The sequence below is a fragment of the Cygnus atratus genome, chromosome 18 (genome assembly GCF_013377495.2).
Source record: "Cygnus atratus isolate AKBS03 ecotype Queensland, Australia chromosome 18, CAtr_DNAZoo_HiC_assembly, whole genome shotgun sequence".
Classification (NCBI taxonomy): Eukaryota; Metazoa; Chordata; class Aves; order Anseriformes; family Anatidae; genus Cygnus; species Cygnus atratus.
Window position 1 is genome coordinate 219,309 of NC_066379.1, and position 24,916 is coordinate 244,224.

General features: G+C 45.4%; 1 protein-coding gene across 4 annotated transcripts in view; it reads right to left on the reverse strand.

The window, feature by feature from the left end:
* Window positions 1-24,916, reverse strand: part of GAS7 (growth arrest specific 7) — a 112,167-nt gene that overhangs the window by 74,352 nt on the left and 12,899 nt on the right. Inside the window, exon 1 of one of the 4 annotated variants that reach the window (XM_050714400.1) lies at window positions 1,269-1,446. The exons of 2 other annotated variants lie outside the window; for them this stretch is intronic. In XM_050714400.1, coding sequence (XP_050570357.1) covers window positions 1,269-1,301 — 33 coding nt within the window. In that variant the 5' untranslated portion in view covers window positions 1,302-1,446. Of the gene's footprint in view, window positions 1-1,268; window positions 1,447-24,916 lie in introns of those variants that run through there. One more of the 4 variants, XM_035561874.1, reaches the window with a different exon arrangement.

A 24,916-nucleotide genomic window follows, 5' to 3' on the forward strand; every position in this document is an offset into this window, starting at 1 on the left:
TCTGATTCTGCAAATGCTTAAGTGCTGAGGGCACAATAGTCCCTGTGAATGATGGTCAAGAGGACTGAATATAAGGAAAACTCCAGCACTGCCAAATCCAGCAGTTCTAGTAAACAATGGAACATTGGTCTGCTTGAATGTATCTGAACTACGGATATGTGGATCTCTTTCATTTGTTTTAGGGAGCAATATGATTCCAAACAGTAGCTCACTATTGTGCAGTATTTTACTCCACCATAGGGACTGCAGAAGAACCTCTGGATACTAACTATAGTGGATACTAACTATAATAGTTAGGAGTCCCTAACTCCTCCCAGAGCAGTCCTCTCATGCACACAATCCCACTCCTGTGGTGGCTCTGCTCCAATGTGATACTCTATGGGGTAAAAAGGAACTGAAAATGGCACAAGGAAGGAATGAAGAAACAAAACCCGGTTTCGTCCTCTACTCCTCACCACCCTACACTCTAGGAGAGATCTGGGATACATTGTGTGGGGCTGTGGCATATGGGGCTGGCCTATAAAATGCATCATAGTTCATAGTTTTGGCACACTCCTTTTAGGAATGAGTGTGCTGTGAAGGCCATGGGGGCAGCACACTGTCCCTCCTCTGCCAAAAGAAGAGATCAGTGTCACAGTAGAGAGTTTCTCACTCTGTTTTGCTTGGCAAACACAATCCTGTCCTATCCAGACCCTCTGCATTCCCTTTTTCCAGCATCAGCACAGCTAAATTTGGACCATATTTACACACCCACATGGGAGGAGTTCAGACTAACCTGTATGTAATGAGAGGCAATCCTGCTCCAGCCCGAGGAGACCAGACAGGCGAGGCCACAAGGCAGCACAGAAACAGGAGGTGACCAGCAGATGGCGTTCAAGAGCCCAACTCCAAAGCTGGCAATGACACTCTTCAAACCTCCCCAAGCCCAGCTTCCACCAGAACACACCCTGTGCCCCTTCCACGTATCACAAGAAGAGAGGCACATGTGCTTGCACGCCTCTTCCTTGAACAGCTTGGCAGGACTGTGCTATTACTTTGATCTCTTGTTACTATTTTTAGGAGAATTATTGCCATGATAGTTTAAGAGAACTGTAAATCATAATAGAGGACAATCTACACAGAGAAGAGGTTTCATTTTTAGCAGAGAGCGTTATGAACCTGCAGACAAAGACAGAACAGCTGATAATTACTGGAACTTGCAACTAGACAGGCTCAGATTGAAAAGAATCTTTCAGTCATGAAGGTAATTGTCAACTGGAATGGCTTACCAGGAGGCTGTTCACTTCTTGTAGTTCCTCCATCAAGATTAAGTGCCTCTTTCTAGATCTGCTCTATTCCAATCAGAGAAAAAAGATGGAACCCTGAATCCCCTTGAGGTGGCTGTGCAGAAGCTCCGGCTGAGTGGACCAGCAATCCCTTCTGGCTTTCAAACCTTGCAACTCCCACAGTGCGTTTGAGCTAAGAGAAACACTTAGGCCACTCCCCTGTGTCATTTCTGGGAGTGTCACCAGCCTCTACATGGTGGTGGACAGGCAGATTTGGACCTGAAAAGGATGTCTGCAACACACCATAGAGGAAACAGGAAATGTGAACAATGTGAATAGAGAGGGAAATGTGTGAACCCAGTAAAATCCTTCTGCATCTGTATTTGGAGCCTAGAAAAGAGACCCAGTATCTCTCAAAACATTAAAAACCAAGAACACAAGCACTTCCCTCCTACAAGATTTTCTAGAATCAGAAGTCCATACTGCAGGGATACATACAATGGTAGACAAGAGCCACCTGCCCAGGCCTCGCGACAAGCAATGGAAGCAATGGTTTTCATTTGTTGTCTGCAGAAGCACAGGGACAGGAGTCTTCTGGTGTATGCACAACAAAGAGGAACCAGAAATTTGCAGCAAATACAAAAGGAAGCCCAAAGCAGAGTGGGCACTGGAGCTATTCAGCACCAAAGCACGTACCAGAGAGCTAGCAAAGGTGAGCGTAAGAAATAAGAGCAGATCTACTGGGTCAACCCACCTAACCCAGGACTACAGCACTGACAAAGAGGCAGAAGGATGTGCTTTTTAAGGCACAGCACATGAATCTGTCCACTACCCATTCCCGCAGCATTCACAGGCATTGGATTAGTGATGTCAGAGCAGCCACCCCAAAGCATCACAACCTACTCAGAAGCTGCAGTCTTGACCATGAAACACACTGTTTCATGGCTTTCTCTGCTGTTACACACATATTGCTTAGAAGCATTCCTGAAGAGAATGAGAAGTGGGTTAGACATCCCAGAGGCTCCACACAAAAAAGACCACCAGTCATGGCCTGCACGTGGAAGCCCTAGCTACTTGTTGTTTAGGTCAGCCAGCTCAGAAGAGGGCATGCAGGTCCAGCAGGGAGGCAATGATACACTGGCAGTGGCAATGCCTCCTCTGCCCAGCTCTTCTGACTTTCTGACTGCTTTGTTTTACTTTTCTTTCTCTTCTTGATCAAGTTAGCAGCAGCCCAACTCACCCTGTTCCTTTGCAGACCGTGGGGCAATGTGATCCACTCCCAGTAGTGGAAAAGAAGAAAATGAAGAGGGGTTTTATGCAGCTAAGAGAGGAAACAGAGAATGAAGGGCCCACACACATCAGTCCATCCTATGCTGAGTGACCCCCTGAGTTCAGCCTTGCTCAACAGAGGAAAATCACTTCCCATTTTCAAACTGCAGGAAATCCCCTTTCCCCTTCAAAGACGGATCCAAGGGAGGAAACATCTGTGCACTTAAAAGCCTGAGCTCTCTGGAGATGTGTTTGCACTCTGGCAGAGTACAGCCCAGTGGTTCTCCCAAACACACAACCCAAGGTAAGACAAAACAATCCCAAAACCACAAATGCAGGCCCTGAGCAATCTGATCAAAGACCTCCAAAAGGGCTGGACCAAAGGCCTCTAAAAGTCCCTTTCAATTTAAATTATTCTATGATTTTATGGTCTTATTACAACAGAGCACCCAGCCTCAAAGCAAATCAAGAGGATGACTCTAGCTTTGAGAAAGGTAAGAATTAAATGCAGTGTTACCTGCTGCTGCCACTTGCTTGGAGACACACTGCACTTCTGCTGCAGTGTCAAAGTAGAAAGAAAAGCTACAAAGCCTTGTTAAGCAGCTCCCCTGCAATGTCCTGCCTGGTGTTGGAGTATCACTGGTAATGGAGAATAGACAGAAAAAATGCAGTGGAAACTGCAAGAAGCAATGCAGGTACACAGCAGAGAAAAGCTGCCACAACATAAGCGTGCATCACAACAGTCCCCTGTTCTCTGGGGGGAAAAGCTTACCCTGTAATGACATTAGTAAGCTGATACTTCTGTCTAACTGCAGTTTTCATAAATACCAAACTTGGCAAATGTATGTGTCTACTCGAGGGTGTGAAACAGAAATAAGGTCGATATGGTGAAGCCAAAGAGCTAGGGTCTGTGTTTGAAGGCAACTGATGCTGTAAACAGGACTGCTAGTGTGACAAGTCCACAGAAAACACTCAGCAGCAGCAATGCTTACATTGAGATCTGTATCTATCCTGAGTTTGACATGAAGATCCCAGCGCTAGGAAGTGCCCCATACAGCCTCCTCAGGCTCGGCACAGGCACAGACACACTAACTCATGCCCTGGTAAAGTGAAATATCCGGTGCACCTCTGAATCCCTCCAGCATTACCCACAATCTCTCTCTCTAGTACGTTGAGTCATCCCGTGTTTTGTTCATTTTTATGCAATCTTTCTTGCTCAACATTTGGTTTCCATGGTGTCACGTACACTGTGTGAAACAGATTTATATTTAGAAAGTGGAACGGGTCATATGAGCTCTCCCAGTTGTTATGGCAACCAACACAACTCCTAGTTCAGCTGAATCTAACAGCACAGGTCTACTGGGGATAAGTTGCCCTCCCTGGGTGGTCCTGCAGACACCGTTTCTGCAGCAGAAACTCAAGAGAGATTGCAATGCAAACATGGCCACTGCCTCCCCCCCTCCCCCAACCCCCCCCCGACCCTGCAGCCCAGCTGATGGCCTTCTTCTTCTTTGAATACCATGCCTCATCCTTGGTCACCTTCTGTAACACCACCCACTTTCGAAGAGAAAAAGTCCTTTTGCCTGTACCAAGTGCTAGGGCATCTCAGTGTTTCTTGTGTCAGCAGATTGGAGCCGTGTACATACCCCACATGTCAGTGTAACAGGACAGCTCTCATTTTTCTCTTCTCAAAAAAAATCCCTTGCCCTGATAACTCTCCTCCATGCCACCCTAAACTCTTCTTCATCCCTTGTCCTCCTAAATAACATCAGCATCTCTGTGCAGCTGCTGTTTCCTCAGATGAGCTCTCCATCACCTTCCCACCAACCCCATACAGCTGTGACACTCCACTGGAGGACCACGGAGTGAGTTCCTGTGGACAGCTTTCCGCTCTGGGGTGAACTCTCCTAAAGCTCTGCACACCCATTTCCCATTTGGCTCTGAAGTCCAGCACTATCTTGCTCACTGTGGGCTTGCTCTCCCAGCCAGACCCACAGCTGCCAGAATTCCTCTCCTCTCCCACCCAGGTCCCTGGATGTGGTACAGTTGTGCCCAGAACTCTGCTTTAAGCTAAGATCCACTGAAGAGCACTGTGCTTGCAGGCAATTTGTCTTCTGGGACTGGTATACTCGCCTCTGCCAGCACCCTACACTTGAGAAAAGCAAACTGTTTCTGAAGGATACATGACCCGGGCTCACAGGCTGCGTGATGTTTTGTGGCTTGGTGCTATGTGAGAGACCAAAACAGGTGGGAAGTAAATGCTATGGTCCATGAACCCCTCCTAGACACTTTCAAAACAGGGGCTGTCAAGCCAGAGTTGATAAAGCCAAGTCACTCCAGTGCAGCTCAGTCTTCTCCCTTCCTTCTAAACGTGCATCTGGTGCACAAAGTCACATAAGAGGCCAAACCAGAAGAAGCCACAGCAGTGAGCTGCAGCTGAGCCTGTCTCATGAGACCCATGGCACCAAGTCTGGTCCAGATCCTGCTGCACACAGAGGTCACTCCCCTGCAAAGCAGCAGTTCAAGAAGGTACTTGGCAACAACTATAAATTTGCTGGCTGAAGAGAATGAAGCTGGGTATCATTAAGATTAGGTTGGAAAAGACATCCAAGATCATCTGGTCCAACCATCCCCCTACCACCAATGTCACCCATTAAACCACATCCCTAACTACCAAGTCCAACCATTCCTTAAACACTCCCAGGGACAGTGACTCCACCACCTCCCTGGGCAACCCGTTCCAATGCTTGACTACCGTTTCTGAGAATAAATTTCTCCTAATTTCCAACCTGAACCTCCCTAGGTAGATGTAAGAAGTAGGAAGGATAAGAAAGATGGGGCATGGGGGAGATTCAGTGTGGGAAAAGAGCATGGGAGTGGGGCCCAGATTTAGGGAGGGTAGCTAGCACAGAAGAGAATAAAAGGTTTGTGATGGCTTCTGATCTGGAGAACAGCAGGTGTGGCAGGAGGGTGAGCACAGTTTGCAGAGGATGATAGCCTGGCTGCTGGCTGCTCTGCCTGAGCTCTCAGCACACTCCCAAGCAAGTTCATCACTTTCCTATGATTTCTTTTCAGTGTGCTCACAGCCACTGTGAGCATCACTCTGTGACAGTATTTAGCACTATTTGACAAAGTTGTAGAGTCCTGGTACTGAACTAGCAACCAAGAAAGGGGAAACGAAGTACCAACCTCATGGCAGGCACTGAACAGCCAGATAGGAATGGTGTCTGCATTGAATGAGAAAGCCTGTCCAGAGCATGGTAACCACAGCTACCGTTGCTCATGTATTCCTACAGCTATAATGAATATACCCACAGAGAGCTCAAAAATCACCCCTAGGAAAATAAATGGTCTACTGTTTTTCTTTCTTGTGCTAATGGATGAAAACTCATTTAATGCACAAATATGTCCTGTTCTCTTTGAGCACTTCCTCCTGGTTAGTGTTATCGAGCTGAGCTGTGCATGAAAAGGTGATGGCCACAATGAAGCAGGATGGGAAAGAAGCTGCGGGTGGTCACCACAGGCAGCAGCAAGAGCTGGCACTCCTGGGTGGTGCGGCCTGGGGAGGCTGAACACACAAATGGCCAAGGAGGTGTCTACCAGGCAGACTGCTGTGATGAAGGGTTCAGTTACACACACACAAGGGAGCAGAGAGGAACAGCAACAGCAACGGAAGGACAATGACAGGTGGGGAACCCCAACAACCAAATGAGACAAACAGAGCACCCTTGCCCGGCTCCTCCCCTGTACAGGACAGCAATAAGCCCCATTGTCTGGAGTGAAAACTATCACAGTGAGTCAAGGGAAAGGCTCCGTAGAACATCTTACAGAGTGGTACTGCCTACAGGGGTATAGGATTTATTATGGGATGCAAGCAAAGCATACCTTGGGATTGTTGGGATTGTGCAAGACTTGGGATGTTTAGGAGAAGAAACAAAGGTAGGTGAAGGGGGGAATTCAGGTGGTTTGGGGAGGAACCAGTGCAGGAAAATAGAGGCGTAAGAGGATGAAAGGTGTCAGCTGCATGTAAACAGGTGACCAGTCACTACATTTGTCTGTTCATGCCCTGCATCCGATCACTGTAGTCTGTCCTGTCTTTTTATTAATCTCCTTTTCTAACTGTTATCCTGGACATGGGGCTCTCCATTCAGTGTGCATGTACGAGTTAATGCCAGCAACTGGAGTGGGGACCATGAGTCACAAGGGCAAGTACATCTGGAGTGCCAGCAACTGGAGACATTGGAGTACCAGTGTATCATGTGCGTGCTTATCAAGCTGAACTACCCAGGTATCAAAACAGCCGTAAGTCTGGACGAGCTACTGGAGAGACCAGAGGCTATTTGAGTTGACTACTAGAGGGACCAAAAGGTCCAGTCCTGGTCTCTTCCACAGACCCTAAGTTCTGGGAATTGGCTGAGACCCATTTGCTTGTGTGTGTCTCTGTGTGTGAGTTGAAAGGATCCATGGCTCAGCTCCCAAATAGACTACCAGCTCCTGGACAGACTGTCTCAGGCCAGTTACAGGAAGGCTTCACACTACATATATGTATGTATTCCCTACTAATAGACCTTTATCTTGTTCAGCTACATGGGGGAAAGGATGAGATTGATGCTGTTTGTGTGAGTGCTGAGTGTTTCTGTCTGTCTGGATCTGTGCGGCTGGCTATATGTATATGTATTTAAGTACTGTATGTGTCCATTAGTGTTGCATACCTACTGCTTAGCCTCCCTGCTGCCTGCACCTAGAGGTATGTAGCTTTGGCAGCCTCACCTCTGTTGGTCAAACAGACTCAGCAGCCCCTGACAGAATGCACATACACTTCCCAGCCCCTGGTGGGGGTTTTCGAGCTGATGATGTGGAGGACAGTTAGCTGAGGTGGAATAATCTCAGTTCAAAACGAAGCTGAGCAATGATGAAGAGAGATACCTCACATGTGCCTGACCCCTGTTACTGCCCCAGGAAAATGGAGGACCATCACCTTGCATTCATTCCATCCTGCAGAAGCCCAGCTCTGCAGCAACAAGTTTAAGAAAAGACTTCACACACCATGTCCATTCAAAGGCACCGGGTTCTGAAGAGAAAACAGAGAGATCTTGGCATCCCCATGAGGCTCCACAGGAAGTCAATACACATACATGCCATGCAGAAATTAAAAGGCAAGAGCAAAAATGCCAGGAAGGACTGAGGTGGTACCTCGCACTCACTCCCAAACACAGCTGTGTCAAACTGCCTCCCTCAAATGTGAAGCAATCCCTCCGAGCAGTCTGTTTTCCCATAACAGTCAAGGAGTTTATCTGAAACATCTCTACTCCTTTTTCTTCTTCCCAAATAGAAATAAAGAAGTTAGTACTCTCCCACTCCTCTTGTTTTCAGCAGTATTGTTTTTTGCTGTTCAGAGTTAATACCTGGCATCTAATTTGCTAGCTAGCAGAGCCAATATGGGCTATGGAGGTCTGTAAACAGTTTATATGTTAGTACACAGCCAGCTTGGGTCACCAACATGCAGCATATTGAGCGCTCTGTGTTGCTACCTTTCTGTTATTAGGAAATTAAGCCATGATGTCTTCCCACCATGCTGTCAAAATAACAGGATGTGTCCAGCTGGGACAAAGCTGATTTCTCAAGAGATACAGAGCTGATGGTAGCTGACAGGGTCCCATCTCTATGCCAAAGCTCTGCATGCTCCCACATACAATTGGCTTACAAACTTTGACATGAGCTTACCGAAATGCAGGCCTATTATCTCAATAGGAATTGAGACAGAGCTCTGCCACTGGCTGGCATGAGCTGGCTTGCCTAGATTCTAAGACTTCCCCAGGAAAGTGTTATTGCACCACAGTTTTCAGTGTGGGAATGGGTAGGAAAAAATGAAAGCCTGGGGCTAAGGCATCGCCAGCATTTCATGAGCTCTGGGCTGGACATGACATGGGCAGCCCAGGAAGAGCCAGAAGCCCAGCGTGGCTCAGCACGTGGCACCCTCCTCCACTTGCTGTGCTCCAGAGGGATATTCCAGCTCCATCCCTGACATACGCATTTGGTACAAGGCAGAGCACCAGGGCCAAGTGCTCTGAAGGACTTTGTTGTCCTGGGCAGCCAGGGACAACATGCCCATTGTTGGGCACAACCTTGTACTGTAAGAGTCACCCCGCATATGCCTAGACAGTCACAAGGCCAGGTCAGGCCAGCTGCAGTGTTGTTGCTTGTCTACAGTTGGAAATGACAGATCCCCCTCTGAGTAACTGCAGAGCATGCCATACCAGGAAGACAATCCGACACTCAAGAGGCACCTCAACACTGCATGCTCCAGGTGCTCTACACTGGGGATGGAGACTGGAAGCAGTTAAAAAAAAAACTAAGAAACTTCCCAGAACGATTTAAATTTACAGTCTGTCCCCTCTCCCTGCACTGCTTAACTCAGTGTGCCCGTGACTCTCACAGCCCTGCAGAGTTCTGGTATTAGCAATGCCCTATGCCTTAATTCTGCAGCACAGAAAAGGCAGGCAGAGAAGTATCCACAACAGGCTTGAGCACCAGCAAAGGACATGGCAGCACAACTGCTTTCTGTGCTCCTAGGATCCTGTGAGTACAGCTGGTTTTGAAAAAATGTCTGGGAATGATGCCAAATGTTCTTATACAGGACCTGCAGTCCTTACGTTGCAGGGAAGTTCAGCCTGGCTAAGCTCCCTCTTCCATATGCACTGACAGAACACACTCTCATCAGCCCAGAACGAAGCTCTGAGTCTCCCACGCTCACCTACATGCAGGGATATGCCCAGTCTGTCCAATCAGAGCCAAAAAGCATGGATGAATTCAGATTAGATGCAGTTCCACAGTCAGATATTTCACAAGATGTTATGATGAACTGCAAAATGCATGCACTTAGAAATAGAAGGCAGCCCCAAGCCACCATGGCCTTGGTAAGGATGTGCCATACTACCTCCTATGACTGTCCCCAAACAATGCCACACTACTTCTGAAAATAGATGCCTTGTTTTATCTGAAGACAAATGAGAAGAAGTAACTGTTTAAATAGGAAGAAAAAAAAAACACAAAACTTGAACAGAAACAAAAATAGAAAGAAGATGTGGTAGAGAAACCTCCACCACCTCCACCTGACTTTCTGCATGGCACCTAGAAACCCCCCACCTTGAGGCCCAAGCAGGAGGGCAGCCCCTGCCTCCTGCCAGTTCCCTGTGGGCTGCCCAGCTGGTTGCTGACCTGTCCATCAGCTCTGTTACAGCTCCATAGATCCTAGGAATTGTAAGCATCCCCTCCTCCTGCAGCACTCCATCTGACCCTGAGCACAGCAGTCATGTGAACAGAACCCAGTATCAGCTACTGCAGGAACACAATAAAAAAACTGCCCCCAGCAGCAAAACATTCCCTCTCCAAGTCAGATTACAGGCTTCCAGCATCTCACAGGAGTACAACATGAATGTGGTGCCACCACAGTAGCTATTAGCAATGAAGAGTCGCTTGCTTTTGTGTGGATTGCACAGAAGCTGGAACACTCTTCCACTCCAGCAATGCACAAGGTGCAAAAAGAAAAAATTATGAGTAAAAATAAAATAATAATGAAAAAATCTACGAAAAATCTACAAATCATTGTGCAAGAAATTTGTTCCCTCAAGGGTACAATGTACGTATACAACGTAACGTGACAAACATACACCACTTACAAAGGGGTTGTGTCAGGGCATGGCTTTATGTGCTTCATTTCTTATACAGCACTGGTTTTTTTTTTTGTTTTGTTTTGTTTTTTAACAAGCATGACTCTACTGCTGTGCTCTGCAGTTTCCCAGACAAAATAAACTTCTTAACAACTAAGAACTAGTGTCTGTTCTTTTAGGTAGGGATCCTCTCTAAGATTATATGCTAGAGCTAAATGCTCTCCCATGTGCACACATACACACACAGCAAAGCTAAGGCATGGCACCATCTACCTCTGCTACTGTCATTTGCCAGGAATGGATATTTACAAAAATATTCTGGAACACATGAATAACCTATCTGCAAGGTAGAAAAGGAAGTAAAAACAACATAGTAGAGTTTCTGCTGAGATTTCCAGAGCTGGTGCATTCTCCTTCTCAAAAGAAGTTAATGAAAGGATATTCTGAGATTGTCCAAAGGATAATGTTGGTTAGTTGTTGATATTTTTCTTTAATTACTTTTTAAAAGACTTTAAAAACCCTCCCACTGTTAGGAAGAATGTTGGGACCAGGTCCCAGAGAACCTTATGTTGATCTGCATCTCTAATAAGATATTTTTATTATAAATATTATCTCAAAATCTATGCAATTAAAACAAAATCGGAATAGTTAATTCAGATTCTGTTCCTGGCCCCAGGCCTTAAGCACAGCTATTAAGACTTGGGCATATTGCTGCTACATTTTCCTGCACTTTAAAATGAAATTTGCTTCTCCCTGGTGCTGTGGTAGGTCAGGATCCCCAAACAGAGCCCCAGCTACTTTTGCATGCAGCCTGGGCAGGACTTTTTATTTACAATTGTCCTTAACTTCTTTTGAATGGTGCTTCCTTGCAGAGGAAATCTCTTATGCAGTTCCTACCTGCTATTCCCTGCATTAGATGGCCTTCCACAACCAAAACGCAGGGAAACTCAGATGCAGAAAAAACAATTGAATAGACAAGATACAAAGTGCTGCCAGATGCACATTCCTGTGCATTCCCTCATAATCCCTCTCAGGCGAAGGGAATGTAACTGTTGTTGCCGGTAACTCTGCAGTAAAGCATATGAAGACAGACATGACATTTAGCTGTTATTTTTTGCGGCTGTCGAATGGTATAATTCTTCATAAATGAGCAAACAAACAAAAAGCAAGAAAAGAAGGCCATTCCCAGCACTTGCCAAGGCCGAGCCAGGCTGCAGCAGCCCCAGCCAGTGCCCCCAGTCAGAGCCATGGTTCCGCCATGACCCCATGGCCTGCCTGCCACCAAGCCGCTGCAGCCAGCCAGAGGCCACTTAGGAGCGGAGACACCGCATGGAGCTGTGCCAGTCTGGGTGGGAGTTGGCTGGGAGCAGGGCTGGTGTGAGGGGCCTGTGGTGGCTGCATGCCAGGGGACAAGGGCAGTAAGGGGAGGGCTGGGGCTTTGGGGCTCCATGGTGAGGTAGACAACGCCTGCTGCCCCTGGCAGCTGGGATAAGGGTGTCCTGCCAGGCTCAGCAGGCACTTCCTGCAAGGACAGCCCTGGTGGCATGCGCCTTTGCAGCACTCCCAGTGTTTTTTTAAGGAGACCCTTCTCTAAGAGGGGGAAGTATGGGACTTTCCACCCCAGTGGAGAACAAAGATGTCACTAGAGCAAAGCCCTCCTTCCCCACCAGTCTCAGTAACACCAGAGGGTGCTCATGGCAGGATGTGCTGAGCATGACCACAACCACCTCTGCTTGGCTGCCTTTCCACCTCCCGTGAGGCAGTCTGGACACACCAGCACAGGTGGAGAGGCCAACTGGCACCAGAGGATGTTATATTCACCTAAAAGCTTCTTTTCCAATACACATATTGGAAAAAGTGCAAATGTGACGTGCAAGTAACACAGCAGCATCAGCTGCCTCTGAAGATGTCCCTTTTCACATAAAGCAGCACAGGATCTGGCTGCTGGGCAAGAGCCACACATCCCCCCCCAGCCCCACCACACAGACTTGGCCTCTGCAGCTCTAGCAAAGACTGGGCTGGTGCACAGAGACCTCTGCAGTGCAGTGTGCTCTGTGGCTGCTGTCCCCCTCCGTCTCTCCTGTGTAGTTTGGCCTTTCTGATTTGGAAAAGGACACCTGGGTCTCTCCCACATGCCACATACCCAGGGCTATAAAGTGATCCACAATCTTAATAGACTGGGCAACCTTTGACAACATGGATGCCTCTTATCTCTAACATATCACTAATGCTGACATCAAAGGTTCTGTTCATGTTTACTTTGTAGTTAGCAGCACACCTTGAAGCATTTGAGAAACCACAGAGTTTCTTGTCCTCAGAGCTACTACTCCCATCTGTTTGCACACCAAAGGGAGCTCAGACTTCTTTTTAATGAAACTGCACAGTACAAGCATTTCATCTGAGAAGAATACCTGGGTAACCACACTTGTAAAAACTCACTTAGTACTGGGATGGCCCATTTATGAGAATAAAATTTAACCCAGCACACTGCAGACGGGGGAAGGGCTGCAGATACCAAGGATGACAAAGGCAGACCTAAAAGAAAGCACCAGGAAGCTGCTGCAGCCAAGCAGGTCTAGAACAGTGAGAGCCGTCAATCGGAGCTGATCAGCTGCAGCCAGAACAGACGCACAGAAAAGTGGAGCAGGCAGCAATATGGACAGGAAATAAGATGATATTCATCTTGGAAAAATGCAAGTACAGGAAAACAGTCCATACAAGAGCCAGTGGGAGGGAAATCCCTGGAAAAAGTCATTGATGAATTGTAATTTGCCCCACCCTGTAACTGAGAACAGCCTCAGAAGAACATCATGAGCATCACTGAGCCACCTCCCCCCCACTCCCCCTTTGCTCAGTCATTCCCCTTCTCTACTAATGCTGATTTAGAGGAGATTAATTATCTCCTCATTTTAAAATTGCCATATTTCCCTCTAGACTCCCCATTCCCTTCTGGACTTTTCCATACTTCAAGCCTCCAATCATATGTCTATGAGGATGCATTTTTGCTTCACCTCAATCTAATTTATGCAGCAAAAAGGATAGAGGAACTTGTTAGAAAAAATGGCTGACAATTGCCATTGCATATAAAGCTCACTGCAGAATCGTGAACTGAATATACACATTTGGAAGAAGGCTGGCCTCTTACCCCCGAGACTATCCTTCAGCAAGGATGCATTTCCACAATGTCCAGACACTACAATGCATTGCTTACTCAAGATTTATCACCAAGCCTCACTGTCTCGCAAAGCAGGCAAAGCAAATCTATCTACTTAGTTGTTCTACATCCAGCAAGTTATTCTTGTTTAAGGATTTCAGAATTTCAATATACATCTTCCTCTATTGTCCACAGTGCATTTTACTGCAGCACTGGTATTTACTGGTTATTATATGGTAGCACCAGAAGTCATTGGGACTGGGAACCCTTTGTGCTTGGTGCTATGCATGTAAGGAAAGGAACCTCTGAGACTGCTTTTAGATGGAAAATAAGCTGACAGTTACTCTTACAACAACTAAAGAAATGTGGGCGTAATATTAGATAAAATCAGAAAAAAAAAGCATTAACAGTAACAGGAAGTGTTCTATAAATGCAGTAGTATTAAGAGGAAAACCAAGTAAAGGAACCACTTGCTGTGCAGCAGAGAACGAAAGCTACCCATGGATGATTGTGTTCAGTATCTTCAACAAAAAAGTCATCTGCTAATGAAAAAATCATCTGTGATCAAGTGGTTGTCACAGTTAATACTAGCAACAAAGAGTTAAAATCTTTGCCTGCAACAGGGAAGGAAGACACAGAATACTGATACTGAATAATTCATCCTAAGACTTTTAAAAAACTGGCTCATAAGTATGAGAGCCTTTGCTAATCATCTCTGGGAATTTGTGGAAGATCAGGGTGGGAAAGTTCTGGCAACATAGAAAAGGCAAAACAGAGTGTCTCACTTGAAGAAATTGGAAAAGAAGGAGATGGAGTCATGGAACAGCCAGTCTAATTCCAATTTCTAGAACAAAAAATGGAATAAATTATTTAACATTTTTTAAAGAACTCTGAGAAGGAAATAAGGATATAATTAAAAACCTACACCACTTTGTCACAGATATATCTGTTAAATCAACCTGATTATCTGCGTGAACACTAGCCCCAAGGTAAAAGTGGGACTGCAGAGGTGCCAGCAGTGGTACACTCTACTCGAAAGACAAACATCTTATTGGGATGGAAGAGAAAACAGCAGCTTTAGAGACATGAACCTGGTAAACTGGATTATGTGCCAAGTTCTGAGCTTCACTCTTTAAGATATGAACAAATTGGGTAGTCCAAAAGAAAGTAAAAAACAGATCTGGAAAAAATGACCTGAAAGGAAGAGCAAAAGATGTTTAATATAGAGAAGGAACAAGCAAGAGTGGAGTGTCTCAGATATGTCACAAAGCTGCTGAAAAAAGAAAAATAATGGTTTATTTTCCTCTTAATCATAAGTAGGATAAAAATGGATTTAAATTGCAGGTATAGCCTGTAGAGAATACTGAAGTTTGGACATCCTTAAAAAAAAAAAAAAAAAAAAAAAAAAGACCAGATAACTGTTTTTCAGAAATAATGAAGGTATTATTGAGACTTGAATGAAGCAGAGGAGTGAGCCTGTGACTACAGTGTGAGATATACATATGTTCCCTGAGTAGCTGTTTTCAATGATCACACTATGCTGACGTTGCCTGAGGTGACTTGGAATATATGCAGTTGTTTTTAAAATGGAAATATTATCTCAAGTATGAGATTACGTACTGAAAAGAAAATAAAATCTAATATAAGAAAATGTTACTTAGAAAATGCCAAAACTTGGAGCTGAAAGTTAAAGAACTAGGGTGGGGACTACGTAATCTTTTTTGACTGCATGCATAACACAGACTTTAATAACATTATCACAAATCATTTTCTTCCACAGGACTCTGATGCTTAAGTGGTGTGATTATTGAGAAACTGCTTAACAGTACCTCATTTCTGTCCTCTGGGGAATAATTTATGAGGAATAAAATGGATTCAACTGTAAAATCAACCATTTAGACTGACAGCAATTAGGAATAAGGCCCCAGAGACCACCAGCATATGGGATTTACCTCTCCTTAATCCTGATATTTAAGAAAAAGTACAAGACTTTTAACTACCATCAAACCAGTAATATCTCCCTGCAGAGACACAAACCAGGACATTTACAAAGGGATGTGAAAGGCCTAGGTTCAGTTTTATTTATCAATAACTTCTGAGATCAGTCATTTTTCATTTGCGTTCAGTCAATTCTGCATCCACAAGCCAAATGTGAGAGGATTTCTTCAATCCAGTCTGAATCATGAAGCAGAAAAGCTTCTGGAGTGATCCAGTAGACCTTCCCCACCCCACTTAAATAATGGTCTTTAAAAATGCCAGTAAAAATGAATGTACTTGAGTGACAGAGATACAAGGCCCTTGTTTAAAGAAACCTGGTAAAAACTCAGATTGAGGTTGGTATGATCCCAGATCCAAGCCTGTGCTGTATTATTCAAAGGATTTTGCAGATCAATGGCCTTGGATTTGTACAAAGTGGTCTCTGCCAAAGCCCTTAGGCTGCACAGCACATACATGCTTGCAACATCTGAGGGTTTCTGTACGAGGCTGAAATACAGAGCTGCCTGTTTCCTTGTCCAGCCCAGCAACCCAGCAAGGCACCCACTCTCCAGCCTTACTCTCACATCACCTTAACCTTTTCTCAGCACCACCTTTGCTCTCATGTAACCTGGACAAAATTACCTCGACGAGTAGTAATTCCTAGACTATCAACCCTTTTCACATGAACTGCTAGTAACTTTTGCACATGAACCACAGTCATATTTGCAGTTGAGGTAGCTTGAAGCTGGGGATTGCAGAAACTTAATGTAGACAAAGAAAGAAAGATCTAATGAGTCTTGCAATTATATCTCACTGCTTCAGATGGGATTCTTAAGGCCTGAAATCATGTGTTTCAGTGAAAAATACTCTATTTTGAACTTAGAATCGACGTGACATACAGGGCCAAAAGTTTCCTGATAGCAAGCTACTACCCTGCCGAGAGCAGAAAAATAAAAGATTATTGTAGCACAGTTTTTGATACAGCTAATCTAGGAGCAATGGAAACGCCCTCCTGGAAACACAAAAAAGCAAGCTTCTAGGACATCACCTCTGCCAGCAGCTTGCCCATGCCAGTGTGCCTCACTATCTGCACCACTTCACTTCACTCCTGAAGCCCTGCATGAAGGTGCATTGTTGTGGTCTCACCTTGAATATTCTGTACAGTTCTGGGCTCGACAATATAGAAATGATGTTAAGATACTTGGGAGTGTCCAGAGGACGGAAACAAAGCTGGTAAAAGGGTTGGAAGGAATGTCCTATGATGAGAGGCTGAGGACACTTGGTTTGTCTAGTCTGGAGAAAAGGGGGCTAAGTAGGTGACCTCTACAACTCCCTAAGGAGGAGAGATGGGAGACGAAGGTGCCAGTCTCTTCTCTCTGATAGGATATGTGGGAATGGCACAAAGCAGTGCCAGAGGAGGTTCAGACTCGGTATTAGGAAAAATGTCTTTACTGTGAGGGTGGTCAGACACAGGCACAGGATTCCTGGGGAGGTGGTTGATGTCCCATGCCTGTCAGTGTTCAAGTGGCATTTGGATGATGCCCTCAATAACATGCTTTAAACTTTTGATTAGCCCTGAAGTGGTCAGGCAGTTTGACTTGATAATCTTTGTATGTCCCTTCACAACTGAACTATTCTATTCTATGAAGTCCACGGACCAACCCCTTTGTGACATCTGTGGTGCTGCACCCAGCCACCTGAATACTTGTGTTGGGTTCAGGGAGCCACAGGCAGGAATACAAAGCACTTAGGTTCAACAAAAAGTGCTACAATTCATACTGAGAGATACTTTCTGCCCTGTAAAAAAAAATAATTAAAAAAAAATGCATTTTCATGTACTGCTGCAACAGCCATGTCTATGAAGAAAGGAACTGGAAGCCTTAGCAAAGCCTTGCATGTACAGGCAGGTCCCACAACCTCCTGGACAACAAACACCAGCCTTGGCCTCATGCCTAGGAAAGAAGCATGACAACACAGAACAGATGCTGAATTCAAACCACAGATTGGTAACAACTCCTCCAGGCTCCTGCACTCTGAGTTAGCAATAGGAAGAACAGTTTGGCAAGACAAGAAAATTACATTTCAGTGTAGATTCTCATAGAGAGAGTCATAGAGCCGGTTCTGAGCACAGGGAGGTCAATACTCAGAGCTGGTGAAACTTCCTGCCTGAGTTCAGCACTGTAGAGTTTATCTGAGTGAATATAGGTGCCTACAGCTGTGCTCCTGTAATCACTAGGGAGAAATGGAGGACCAAGCTCCTTCCAGACAGGCTGTTTGAAAAAACACAGCCCCAGAAGTACCTCTTTATTAGTTGGCTCCTAAGAAGTCTGAGTAACTCCATTTTGTCTCTTTCAAGTAAAGATGAAGTTGTTCTTCACTGTCTACATGTTACTAAGAAGTTTCCCAACTGAGAAGCTTCTCCTCCAGGACCACTCACCTGTCTACTTAAAATGGACCATCACAGCAGAAACAATTCTCAAAGCTTATGAGAAACCTGCCATCCCTCTGGATTCCCCATGCTCGCTCTACTTGTGTTGCCTGGGCTCCTGCCTGCTGACTGCACTCAGCCAGCCTTCCCCAGCAGGCAGAAGGATGTTCATGGCACAGCCTGGCAGCTAACGTGCTCCTCAAGGAACTGAGAAGTGCAAGCTTGAACCCACTCTGAATAAGAGAAGCCACATCTCCCACTTCCTGCACACAAGCTGCTCACATGCTGCAAGAGGTGGTTGTTCAAGTCTCTTCTCCCTACAGCTTTTAACAAGCCATGAGGCCCCCTCCACAATGGACATCAAATGCATATGGCCCTCTTGCACAGCCTCACATCAGACACCACAGCTGGTAGGAGGAGCTCTAGCGCACACCAGCCCCAGGACTTGTCCTTTCCCACTGGTGAATATTGGGCAGCTTTGCATAAATCAACACTCAAACCCCTTTGGAGAAGCCAGCATGTCTTGCATCATCTGCACACAAAGGCTGTATGCCTCCCTTACATGATTGAGCTTAACCTGCTTGAGCACCACACCTATATGCTAGTGATCAGGTGAAGATCTGGCTCTGGAAACATCTGTAATACTTTGCAATTTGTGTGCTCAAACTGATTCACCCCCAACCACTCCAGTCACAGAGAGACAAGGAAGGGATCTCAGCAACCCTGGAAACCCAGCATTTGCAACCACAAGGTAAAGTACCAGGGAGCAGTGAGTTGTCCTGACCGCTGTGTCCTGCTCTGCTCCCATCCCCACTCTTGACATCCACTTTGAATGGGCTCTGGTGCTCAGTGGTCCTGTGAGCTCACCCAGCTAAAAAGCAACCCTGGGAAAACAGTGAGCCACCTTCTGCTGAGAGACCTGGACCAGCTCATACAGGGAGGTAGCACAGACTTGCTACCAAATGCAGGCTGGGATTAAAGAGGCAGAACAGGATTGAAGGGGAGGCCAGTCTAGGCCAGCTATCCACCCTTGCTAAGCCACCCAGGCTAAAGCACCTGAAGTCAACTGAATACTGATTGTCTGAGCCTAAACATCCCTCACATTGGACTAAATATTGCAGGGCCTGTTGCTGAACCAAAACACTGAGAGTTTATGGCAACCCAAGATCAGCAGGATCTGTGTGTCTGTGTACGACTGTATACATGCCACCTTCCTACAGACCTCATAGGTTTGTCTCTACCCACCTTCACTGGTGCAGTGGTGCTCCTGCCACAGAACCTTTATGTGGTCCATCCCAAATTTCTGTAATTGACTGGATTAAGAGAGAATAGTTGGTCTGATTACAGATGGAATTTTCCTCGTGAATCCTGCACAGCTGCAGGATCTCACCATGCAAAGAAAAACAAAGCCTGCATTATCTGAGGGAAACCTGGGAGGTTATCCTGGTTTTGGCCTCACTCTAGTAGTTTTGCACACATAAAGATATTGAATCTGTGTCTAATTAATCACAGCCTCCTACACCATAGCAGCACACTCAATATTGTTGTTCATCAGAATAATATTGCTTAAAAATACAGAGAACTGAAACTTTGCTGTAACTTGTGGTTCTCATCCCTTAGAACATGCTCCTAAGAGGGGGTCTCTAGAGCTGAAAGATGTTTTCAGCATGCTCTGAACAAAAATAATGAATGTGACATTTCATGGTCTCCACTGAAAGAGAAAAGTCTTTAGACAGGAAGCAGGGCTGAGATCGAAATTAGTTTTACAGGAACAGCTTTCAGATTTGGCTTGCTCTTTCCTGGAGTGATATATTTATTTCTTTCAACTGAAGAAGCTGCCTTCCTACTTCTGGAGCTGATGTCAAGCAGAGAAAAAAAAAAAAAAGAACGAACACCAAAGAAAAAGGAAGGCTTACAAATTTAGAAATTAATTTCTCACCTTGAGAATAAAATGTAGAAACTGCCAAGGAAGATAACATCATAAATAAAGGAAAAAGCTTTCAACAGAGGAAAAAATGTGTCCTGTGTTGTAATGATCAACTAATTCCTTGGAAATATTCTGCTAAGACAATTGAGGCAGTCATAAGTTACATGACAAGAAGAAACAATTGCTGCTCTTTGCAGAGCAGAATAACACAGCTTGGGTGTACAGGCTCTATTAGAGTCTAAGCTGTAATCTTATTTGTTAAAATAAAAGGAAGTATTTATAAGGGTTTTAGATACATTGCTTTCTCAAGCCATAACAAGCTGCCCTTCAGGCTGCATACCATCTGAAAAAAGGGTAGGTGACAATGATAAACCATGACCATGACCATTTGCTATGTGCCCTGCATGGCAGGTAGAACTGTTCATGACAGCTGTCTGTTGCATCGAAGCCAAACAGTCCTGACAATGCTCATGTTGCATTTCTCCACTGGGATAGAGATGTCAGACACCCAGTCAGATCGCACCAATAGCTGCTGAGAGCTGCACTATTAAATAAGCAACACGGGAACACACAAGCCCTCCACCACACAGAGCAAGGCAAAGGTTACTGGCCAGCATCACTTTTATTTTCAAAAAAGAGGTCTAATGACTCTGACTTTGGTTCTGCCATACACGATGCGTGTCTCAGAGAGACTGAAAGGTCTTGAATGCTGGGGACACAAGAGAAGGACCCAATGAGCACGCAATAGCAAGGTACCACAGATCACCAGTCATTCAAAAACTCTTGGCTTTGGTCCCCAGGCTCATTTTTTGAAAGTGGCTCTTGTCTCAGCACCTCTGTAGTAGATATCTTCAACACAAACTAAATCAACACAGACCAGATTGGCTTTTTTTTTTTTTGAGAGGGAGAGGTTTGTTTATGGCACCCTTACAGACTGGCAAGGCTCCGGCAGTGCTAAGTATAACCATGCCCTGCAGTTTGCAATACTGGTCTCACTGCTTGCAGGTGTGGCCATGTGACTGCACAGTTTTTCCTCCAGTTATTGAGAGAACAAACTGGACCTCTGATGAAAGATCCCACTGCAAAAGCTGTGGGATCTCCCACTGCAGAAAGGCCTGTGCATACACATAGCCCCCTCCCCCAAGCACAGGCATTTGGAGAAAACTTGCTCCAAACTCTGCTAAGATTTAGGCAGTGCCTGCTGCGTGCATGCATGGCAGCTGCAAATCCTTGCAGGGCCAGTCTCTCCATTGCAGCCACTCTTGTAGAGCAATTTCCTCCTGCTGATGTGGGAATGAAAGGCAGAGTTATATTGAGTATGGGGTGAGGTGAGGCTACCCAGGCACAGTGTTATAACTTAGGACAGTGACGTGCTATCATAGAAATAAAATTATAAATTTGTCTCTGCACAATGAAACTGAAGAAACTGTTTGGACTGCAAATCTCCTTGGTTAAACTTTTCTACCAGTAGCTCTAAAGAGTAGCATGGGATGTGACCAGCCCCGTGGTCAACAAGCCACTGAAGACAATGGGTGATAACTTTCCTATTCAGATAACACACAAGAGAGACAATAGTTTGGATTATCAGGGGTCTAAAAGGACCAGGGGACAGATGTAGTGCTGCTGCTGGAACATTTGCACTGACACAGGACTTGCAATTTGTTTACTCTCAAACACCCAAAAGCAGCAAACAAAAACCCTGTCAGTCCAGGGCAGGCAGCAAAGCAGACACAGCACATCTAGCTCTGTGTTGGTGTGTGGAAATGGGGCAGGTTTGGCAGATTAAAATTCCTATGCAAAAATATGCCCTCCCATGAGATAGATGCCCTGACCTCAGACACACATCCTTTATTATTCACTGGCCCCTAAATGGTGGAAAATAAGGCTGTCTGTTGATATCACCTGCACCTCCTGCCTGACCTTGCTCTCCAGTTGGCTCACCTACGCAACAAAGAAGGCATAAAGACAGCGTTGAAAACACTGCTGGCAGAGGCTATGAGTTAGTACTCCCAGTGGAATGTAGCTGTAAAGCTGGCATCAGAGTACCCGGTACAGCTTTAGTACTTTTTTTTTTCAGGGCACAACAGCTTTTGGGGAATGATGAAGGTGCTACAGCCCTTTCCTTAAGTTTTCTCAGCACTGGAGGAAAAGATGCATGGAGGGTAAAGCATGAAGTTTTAAGAGAAGGAAAAAAAAAAAAAAAACAGCAGAAGATTGCATGAGGATAGGTGAGGAGGAAACCTTCCATCCCAGCACAGCAAGGGAAGGGCCCGGGCACAGCAATTCAAATCAACTTCCCCAAAGCACTTCCCTTCCATGAGGAGGGGAAAAGAGACTTTTAAACTCTCTCCCCTCTAATCACAAGCAAACACTGGATCCTCCATCACTTCAAGCAAAGCAACTAGAACTTCTGATCCTAATGTCCCAAAAGAACAATTTCCAGAGATCCATAACTTGCCCAACAAAAAGCCACTCCATTTAATACAGCCAGCTGCATTACCTATGTTCCAAAAATCACCATTTTTTCAGATGCAAGCATATGGTTGAGGAACTGCTGCTTTGCACAAGACCCAGTGCGTGGCCCTCAGTTGGCCCTCCCTGATCACCTGTTCATGTCAGCACGAGCACCTCCTCCAGTACTGCAGGAAAACTGAAAGACAGCAAGAACAGGCCTATTCATATTTAACTCTCAGAAACAAGCAAGACACATTGGCTTCAGAGACTCATGCAAAGTCCACTGAGGTCAACCAAAATAAAAGAAAATGGGGACGAAGAACAACCCTTCCCGAGAAGAGCTCTGTACAGTTGAGGCTATGGCAGAATCCACCTGCTGCCTGAGCCAGCCCAGCTCTCCACATAACCTCTCTGCTGGCAAATCGACAACCAGCAGGACAGAACTGCCAAGATGGGGGCAGCTTCCCATATGACACCCATTGGAATGATCTAACAAGGTGATCTGAGTATCTGAAATGATCTCCACGTGGCTGTAAACTAACACTCTCTCAACCCAGAATATATGTGTGGAGCAGCTCTTGGCCTGGAGAAGGGAGCCTGGGCAACACTGGGTCATGGCCACATGGAAGGTGGCAGTTCCCGTGCTCATACTGGTCATTCTGGAGTGGTACTCACTTGGACACCCAGAAGGAACAGTGCACAGGTGCAAGCCTATGAGGCTGTGATATGAAGAACTTTGCTGGGCATCACTGAATGGACCTCTGTGATCAAGTTCTCCAGCCTACTAGAGGAAAAAGTACTGCAAAAATTGTAGCTCTCAGTGAGTACATATTTCACATAAATTTCCCTGAGTCACAGTGAGTGTAGCAGCTGAGCCCTCAGCTTCTTTCACCTTTCACAGACTGCTTGCAGTCAGTAGGTTGTCTTTAGCTGTGCATTTCCTGTTTATGGAGCTCCAATATGGTCAGAAGATCTCCTGTCATGCTCCAGCAGAGATTCCCACATCTGAGACATGTCAGGTCCCACCTCAAAGCTGAGAAGATGCCAGAACAGGTGGTCATAAATGAGAGAGATGTTGGAAGATGCCATGTTGTCTCCTACCTCCTCCAGTGACAAGGAGTGCAGCATCCTGCTTCGTATACACTGGACAGCTACAGCAATCACAGGATGCTGGGAATGGTGATTTTCACCAGCTACCCCTTCTAGCACAGCCAGGAAGACATACATCAGAAGAACCCAGTTAGCTGAGGTAGAGACCATAATAATGTCTCTGGCCAGCACTGAGGGAGGGCTTTGTACCTCACCAATGATCCATTTCCAGACTTGGTAAATCCTGCTGGTTAGGGGCAGAGGAGGAAGCAAGAGTGCAGGAATCCAGCAAACCCTGGGGCAATGCAGCTGAGACGGGAGCCGACACAAACTCAGTTTCATTTCAAAATGATATTCCAAAAAGGACCCATAGATCATTTAAATATGATTTCATTTTGGAAATACCTGAAGTTCCATTCTTCATCCCGTAACACACTGCAGTTCAACTCCAGTCTTCATTTGGTGCCAGTTATCATTGTGATAATCATCAGTTCACAGCACAATGAGATAAGTCATAGGCTCTCCTTTAAATCTTGCTAGTGAGAGTGATTACTTGGCCTTGGGTAATGAATTAGCCCTATTATACAGCAGCTGGCAGAGGAGAAGCAAATCTGCTGCTCAGGCAGCTCATTACAAGGGCGTGCTGGAACTACTCAGCCATGTGCTACACACACAGCCCTCAGCAGGATTTTTAAACAGAATTCTGCAGACACAGATTTCTCTGGGACTGCAGAATACACTACATTCATCAATCCAGTTTCTAGCTATTGTTTTCCAAGTTAAGCATTTGCCTGCCCCTTGGAAATATAATTCCTCTTCTGTGCAATTTCTGCATGGCATGTTGCCTACCGTTATCAAATTCAAACTGTTTTAATCCTTCGTTCTTTGTCACCCCCCTGCAATCTCTGTTACTGTGCATCTCCATTCTTTCTCCCAAACTCTTCCATGCTAATTATTCCTTCACCCCCACTACCAGAACCTTGACAGCTTGTGACGCTTCCTGTTCTACAGCCAAGTCTCACCTCTGCAGCAACTGAAGGAAGTTTCCTTTGCAACTACTTTTGTCATACATCAGATTATCATTGTAGATCTGACTTTGTGGCTTTGTGGTATTTGGCTCAAGGAGGAGGAGCACGTGAGCACACAGCAACTGCAGAATTTTGTTTTGGAAACCTGAATGAAGTGCTAAATAAGTGAATTAGAAAGGATCAGGAAGACAAAGCAGATCCAATCAGTCAATTTAAAAGAACATTCTGAAAGTGCCTATAGATTATCAGAATAAAAAAAGCAGAATGAAAGAATATGCTTGATAGTAATGTTATAGCCATGATGGCATAAGACTATCTGTTAGGTACTCTTGGGAGAGCCAGCATCTTCTGTTAGACCACCTATCAGAAGTATGCTTGTGAAAATTCATTCCTTCTCTGAAACTTTCAGAAGAAAAGAAGCAGTCAAGGAGCAAGAAAACTACTGTGTAAGATAAAAAAATGATAAGCCAGAGAGCAAGGACCAGAAAAAAAGAAGAGGTAGTCTTCTTAACTCAAAAGTCTAGCAATGCAACCACAAAGGTCTGATGATGCAGCTAATTTCTCAACTAATTCAAGAAAAGGAGAGTGAGAAGTGTGTTGTAAATATCTGCAAGTGATACATGAAGCTAATCCAGTCAAAAGCCTGAAGAACCTT